The 7,133-nt window shown below is 47.8% G+C and overlaps 1 protein-coding gene across 1 annotated transcript in view; it reads left to right on the top strand.

Moving 5' to 3' along the window:
* The first annotated feature begins 200 nt into the window (after positions 1 to 200).
* The window catches only part of RFT1 (RFT1 homolog), a 33,436-nt gene continuing 26,503 nt past the window's right edge, over positions 201 to 7,133 (top strand). Inside the window, exons 1-4 of the mRNA XM_006754670.2 lie at positions 201 to 311; positions 3,609 to 3,694; positions 5,440 to 5,556; positions 6,912 to 7,101. Coding sequence (XP_006754733.1) covers positions 249 to 311; positions 3,609 to 3,694; positions 5,440 to 5,556; positions 6,912 to 7,101 — 456 coding nt within the window. The 5' untranslated portion in view covers positions 201 to 248. The remainder of the gene's footprint in view (positions 312 to 3,608; positions 3,695 to 5,439; positions 5,557 to 6,911; positions 7,102 to 7,133) is intronic.

Raw genomic sequence — 7,133 nt, 5'->3', positions numbered from 1 at the left:
CACTGACTTAGCTTATTTGGTTCAGGTAGGGGCAGGCAGAGAAAGCGCCCAGCCCAGCACAAAGGGGAGATGAGATGGGCGCAGAACACTGACGCGCCCACCCCGCCCACTCATAGGGCCCCGCACTGCCCGCGCCCCGCCTTCCGTTCCGAATAGACCAATCAGCGGGCGAGCTGCCCAGTGACGCGATCTCCTCGCGACGACATGGCTGGCGGCGGCGTTTCCTGGTGACAGCCGGGCGCCGGGCTATGGGCAGCCAGGAGGTGCTGGGCCAGGCGGCCCGGCTGGCCTCCTCGGGTCTCCTCCTGCAGGTACACTCTGCCGGCCGCCCCCGCGCCGTCCCGCCACCGGGGTCCGCGGGGAGCCGCCTGCGGGCTGGCTCAGCCCCGCTGCCGAGGGGCTGGACAGGAGGAGGTGGCGGCGGAGGTGGGGCTCCTGGGCCCGGAGTTGGGAGCCGGCGTTCCGAGTCGTGGCTGGGAGGTGGCCAACAAGCCACGTTCGTTTTGAGAATTGCAGTTATTTCCCGTAGAGCAGCAAGAGAGAGAGCAGGTGGCGGGGGTGTTTGTGGTGCTGTGTAATCTCATGTATTTTAAGGCAAGGGGTTCATCTTCTCCATGCTCCACCCCTCACCCTCAAACACATGCCTCAAATTCCCTGACTCCCACTGAGTTCAGAGAGACTGTATGGCATCTGGGCTCAGGCAGGCCCTGGATTGAAATCCTGGTTCTGCCAAGTTCTTGCTGAATGAGCCAGGGCAAGTGACTTCACCTACTAAGCCTCAGCTCCTCATTTGGAAAATGGGGGTTATAATAGTAATAATAACAACAACAACAATAGTACCTAGCCCATAGGTTGCTGCTAGGCTAGATTGAAGTTATTTGTATAATTGCTTCGCATGCCCTTAGTAAATCTTGGGGTGTCTTCCTTCTCCCTATGTGACCTGGAACCAATCATTTCCTCTTGGTCCTAATATTCATCATCTGTCAGATAGCATACATGCCGGTTGGCCCAAAGGATATCTAAAGGTTTGTTAAAACCTAGGAGCTGGTCCTTTTAAGTCAAGTGGCTCCATTTCTCTGTGTTGCACTCTTGAGCCATTCAATCCTGTCTCACCAAAGTCCTGAATCCACCCTCCCCCTTATTTTAGAGTCGATGTTTCCCGTGGAGGCTGGGAGAAGGAACCAGGCAGCCTTGGGCTGAAGTTTGGGTCTTGTCACTTGCTGGAGGCCCACCCTTGGGAAGTTTGCTTGGCTTCTCCAAGCATCAGTTTCTTCATCTTAAACGAGAACAATAATGCAACCTCATACGGTCATTAGGGAGATTAGGTGAACTGCCAGGTGTATGCCTAGCACATTATAAGTACTTAATAACTTAATTATTTTTGTTATGGTTTAGAATTTTTTTAAATGGACATAGTGACTTTGGGCAAGTCAACTTTGCTCTGAGTCTTAATTTGCTTCCTGTGCATTTATTCACTCAGTTTTAAGGGTCAAATAATGAACAGGGATGAAAGAGCTTTTTTAAAACTGTAAAGTCCTTTACAAAGTGAAGACTTACTAATAAGGGCCTGTATGTGGAGGAAATACTGGGTAGCATGAGCAACCTTAGAGCTTCATTAGCTCAAACTTTTGTTCACTTAAGAGATAGGGAAAAGCCTGAGGCACTAGGTTTCTTAGACAAGGATAATGAAGTTATATAAACATGTGTAGGTGGTTTTTAAAAAATAGCCAAAATCTTTAGATACCTGAGTGTTTTAATTCAGTCTGGTATGTTTTTTCAATTTACAATGCATACACTTGAGGTAGCCTTGCAATTATATTGTAAACCTGCAAGAATGTGAGTTTATTCTCTGTCATAACTCTGAGCTGGCCATAGTGAAAGTATTAATGCCTTTTATTTGTATGCATTTTTCAAAAATGCTTTTACCTACACAATCTTGTTTAATCCTTGTTATCAATCCTATGAGAAAGGCATCGTCTGACAGAGAAGGAAATTGAGGCTTATAAACATTAGAGCAGTGGTTCTCAACCTTCCTAATTCCGCGACCCTTTAATACAGTTCCTCATGTTGTGGTGACCCCCAATTCATTGTTACAAATTGAACATAATTAAAGCATAGTGATTAATCACAAAAACAATATGTAATTATATATGTGTTTTCCGATGGTCTTAGGCGATCCCTGTGAAAGGGTCATTCCACCCCCAACAGGGTCGCAACCCACAGGTTGAGAACCGCTGAATTAGAGGATGATGGGGCGAACAGTGAAATGGTGACTTGAGATTTTCAGCTGAATGCTTTTTTCCATTAACAGCTCTGAATTGGCTTCAAACCTCTAAAATGGAGTACAGAATTTGGTGTGTGTATGTACTTACAGGGGTGGGCAAAAATAGGTGTACAGTTGTACTACAAATAAGTCATGCAATAATTAATAAATAATAATACAGGAATAAACTCTTGTGGACTCACAACTGTAAACCTACTTTTGTCCACCCTGTATGAACCTGCATGTTTCTAAGGAGAGCTTTCAGCAGACTCACAAAAGGTCACATTTGACTTCACAAATGTTAAGATTGTGATATCCGCTTTGGAGACCTTGCTGCTCTGTGGCACTCGAGGGGCAGTGTTGAATTGCACTCTCCCTTTTAGGCCTTACCGCTCCCCGGGGGTTTTCAGAATTTAGCAGCTCGTTGGCATACCTGGATTTACTAAGACTGCAGCTGTGCATGGGTAACTCAGAGTGCCTGACAGAGAAGTGATTTGCCTTTTGGGCTCAAATGCACTTGAGTTACACCTGTGGTGCTGCTGGGACACAGAGGAAGAGTCAGTGAGTGAGGCCGACACCCCAGCCGCATCCCCATTTAGTAACCTCGTTTAACTGCAGCCTGTTCTTCTCTGTCTCAAGGGAATAATTCTTTACTACGGGGGTTTTCTTGAACTGATATAGTCCTTCCAAATGGCATTAGCTAGCTAGACTCTGTCTCTCCCAACCACCCCTCCCCCTTTTAAAATATCTTATTGCAGTTGTCATTTAAAAGGTATTTTAACTCCTCTCTGCAAGGTGGCAAACAGTCAGTAAATAAATACATTCTTTTCTGTTTTCTAATTGAAAACTGAAGTTCAAAGGGATTAAATGTCATTATCAGAATCCCCAGATACTAGTAGGCAGAGAAGAAAGAGCAATTAGACACCATGATTACTAGCGAGTCTGCTCTACCCTGCAGGCTCCCACTAGCAAAGTGCTTGCTATTTCTAAACAGGCTGGAAGGAGGGGCAATGGGAAGCACTAACTGAAGTTCTCTTTCTGCCTCCTGGAGTGCCCGACTCGGAACCCAGAGAAAGTCCCTGAGTCTGTAGGGGCCGTCCTCTTCTCATCAGGAAGTTCGGGTTTACTGATGGGTCCTTTGACCACTGCCCAGTCGCGTCAAGAGACGCCAAGGAATGGCATTTTGAGAAGAAATGCAGACAGGTTGAGTGTTTTAGAAAGCGTCTCCATGGCAAGGCCGCTGTGTGTCATGACGTTAGGAAGAACAGCCACATTGTTGTCATTTCAGCAAAGTAAACACTCCCAGCATAATTTATTCTTAGGTCTTTTTCTTCTTTTTCTGTAGGTGTTGTTTCGATTCATCACCTTTGCCTTGAATGCGTTTATTCTTCGCTTTCTGTCCAAGGAAATCGTTGGCATAGTGAACGTAAGGTAAGAAGGGCTGCGCCCTGGCACTGTCCATAGCTCACATCCCTCGTCAGGTTTTCCTCTGTGCCTGCGTGTCACCCTCGGGTTTTAGAGGCAAGGAAGTTTACTGGAGTCACCGCGTGTTAGCAGCGGCTGTGGAGGAGCATGCTGCTGGGGGAATGAGCGGGGGATGTTGTTCTTAATGGACCCATGGAGTGTTTTCCATTAGCAGCCTCCGAATGCACATTTCCCAGCCAGCTTTTTCCTGTTTGCCTGCTCTCAGAGCCCAGGATAGGAGTGGGAGTAATTCTCTGCAAACCCCTTCTCAGGTATAATTCTGTGTTCTTGTGCTGACGGCAAAGGAGGGAGGCATCCTCCAGATCGTGAGGATGTGCTTTGTAATCAGCCAGCTGCCTTCCTCCCCTCGGTGGTTATGTTCTCTCTGGGTGACTTGTTCAGTGGAAAATGGTCGCTGGAATAAGGGCTTGAGTCCTTGTCATTAGTTCCATGGTGGCTCTTAGCTGACTGGCTTCATCTTTTAGACTCTGTGTTTCTTCCTGTCTCCTCCTTTCTCTTCGAGGACACCCCACACATATTCTGTATTCACAAATGACACAAAAGGATCTGAAGGGATGTGAGTGTGCGGAATAGCTCAGCTTCTCAGGTGTGTCTTCATGTCCTGATAAACAAGACAGTATGTTCCAGACAGCTCCTCAGGTGATTTGGAAGTCGGGACCATACTTTGAGAAATACGATTTTAAAAGCAGGAAGGAAAAGACCAAATCCTCTGAGGGTGCTCAGACTTGAAAGCAGTTTGGGTCTCTCCCCGTCTGTTCTCCTCCAGGTTGGCAGGTCCCTGCTTGTATAGCCCTTGTCTGGCCTGCCCCCTGCTTAACGTATGGTTATCTCCTCATCCGCAGTGTTGGACAGAAGCACTGGGGACAGTGGTTCTCAACCTTCTGGCCCTTTAAATACAGTTCCTCATGTTGTGACCCAACCATAAAATTATTTTCGTTGCTACTTCATAACTGTAATGTTGCTACTGTTATGAATCATAATGTAAATATCTGATATGCAGGATGGTCTTAGGCGACCCCTGTGAAAGGGTCGTTCAACCGCCAAAGGGGTTGCGACCCAAAGGTTGAGAACCGCTGACTGGGGAGCAGGATGGTCCTTGGTCAACCTCAGAAACTGTAGCCCTGGGCCATCCCCACTCAGGCTTCATCTGGGCCACGGCCTGTTGAGGAAGGGAAGCCTCAGCTACTCCTCACTGAGGTGCAGGAGGGTCACCTTGGTGCTGCCAGCCTAGCAGGTACACAGGCAAGCTTGGGTTGCAGCGGCCTCTGCCGTGGCTGCCAGCCTCTTTGCCTGTCCTGAGATTCTTGGCCAGAGCCTCCACTCGGTAGAGCCTCAGCTTCTCTAACAAGGGCCGTTGGGTCCCCAGTCTCAGAGTGACCGAGAGGTCCCCTTGCTGGGTGGGGTCATATCTTGTCCTTTTCCTTATGGTCAGAGAGCCTGCAGGCTTTGGAGGCCACTGTGGCCGTTTCTCCCCAGGCATAACCTTGCAGGCACACACTCGCTGCTCCGGAATTGGATCCTAACATTGTTTGAGTGGATTAGACAGTGAGGAGTCCTGTGGAACCTGCCTTCCACATCACCACCAGTGATTTGTGACCAAAGCTTTTTTCATCCCAGTTGCTGGTAAAATCTCAGACATTCTCTCCATAAAAAAGCTAGAGACCTTCTTACTATCGGCTTTCCCTTTACAGGCTAACGCTGCTTTACTCGACCACCATCTTCCTGGCCAGAGAGGCCTTCCGGAGAGCATGTCTGAGTGGGAGCACCCAGCGAGACTGGGGCCAGACCATCAACCTCCTGTGGCTGACGTGAGTTGTGCTTTGCTTGTCAGGAGACAGTTTCAAAGGCAAAGGTAACAAATATTACAAGTTCAACAGCAACAGTTTAACGGTTAAACAGCCCACAGCCTTGCTTTTGCAGTGGGTTTCTGGGGACTTGGCATGGGCTGTTTTCCTTCCGGTGGCCCGGAGCCAGGAGGCGGCTCCAGGTGGGGGCTTCTGGGCCAGATTCCAGCCCTGGCTCTACCCTTTCTGGAGGCTGTTTCTGCGGTTCCTGATCCCCAATCTGGGTCCTCCTGGGCCTGGGCCATCTTTTTTATTCCTAATCTTTTCCCCCTGTGGCATTTTCTGAGCTTTTAACAACCACTTAGTCTTAGTATTTTTTGAAAGCCTTTTAGGATTTCATTATATCCTTCTTCAATTTTGTTATGTTGATTTCAGTTCTGAGGCTTTCAGAATATTCGTGAAGACCAAGCACATTAGCTAACAATGGTAATAGCTTTTCTGCAGTTAAATCCCTGCAGGGAGGGCTGGTGGTTGAGGTTGTTTCCCAGTGCTGCTCTTGCATAACTCCTGTTGCCTCACGGAAATGGCAATCATAAGGGCTGGTAGGTTTTCATTTTCTTAGCGAGTGACTTAACTACCCAATCATATGTAAGTGCTCCGTGGTACCCACGGGAAGGGATACTGTGCACTGCATCAGTGGCCATTTGGGTGTAAGTACCAGCCGTATACTGGCTTTCAGTCATTCTAGGTAGAAGCAGCAGGCACACACTTTGGGGGAATTTTGCTTTTTGAGTCAGTGTAACACAATGGATAGGAGTGTAGCCTGGCATTAGACAGATCAGGATTGGGCCCCGCTTCTGCCCTTCACTAACTGTTCGTAACTTTGGCCAAATTACCCAGCGCCTGTCCGCCTTAGTTGTCTCATCACTTAAGTAGAGGTAATGACAGGATCACTGTGAGGTATCAGTGAGACAAAGGGGGTGAATCCTAGCACCTGGCATGTAGTAAGTGTCTTAATAGGAATTAGCTATTTTTATGCTTATAACTATATTTCTTTTCTCTTCAGTGCTACTATTTTTGTTTGTTAATCTTCACCTGAGGATATTTTTTCCCCATTGATTGAGTGAAAGGGAAGGAGAAGAGAGAGAGAGAGAGAGAGAGAGAGAGAGAGACATCAATTGGTTGCCTCCATGACGGGGCGCGGGATTGAACCTGCAATCCAGGTATGTGCCTTTGACCTGGAATAAAACCTGAGACCCTTTTGTGCTTAGGCCAGTGCTCTAACCACTGAGAACACCGACCAAGACAGTATCACCGTTGTAATATATATTTATATTTTTATACTTAGCATATTAAAGAACATTTCCCCCCATTTTTAGAGTCCCTCTGGGTGTGTTTTGGTCCTTGTTCCTGGGCTGGGTCTGGTTACGGTTGCTTGAAGTGCCTGATCCTAATGTCGTCCCCCACTATGGAACTGGAGTGGTGGTGTTTGGTCTCTCAGCTGTGGTGGAACTTCTGGGAGAGCCCTTCTGGGTCTTGGCACAAGCACACATGTTTGTCAAGCTCAAGGTCAGTATGCCTTCTGCTGTGAGTGGGATGTG

Source organism: Myotis davidii, unplaced genomic scaffold (assembly GCF_000327345.1).
Source record: "Myotis davidii unplaced genomic scaffold, ASM32734v1 scaffold111, whole genome shotgun sequence".
NCBI classification, from domain to species: Eukaryota; Metazoa; Chordata; class Mammalia; order Chiroptera; family Vespertilionidae; genus Myotis; species Myotis davidii.
This window is presented reverse-complemented; position numbering and strand designations above follow the sequence as displayed.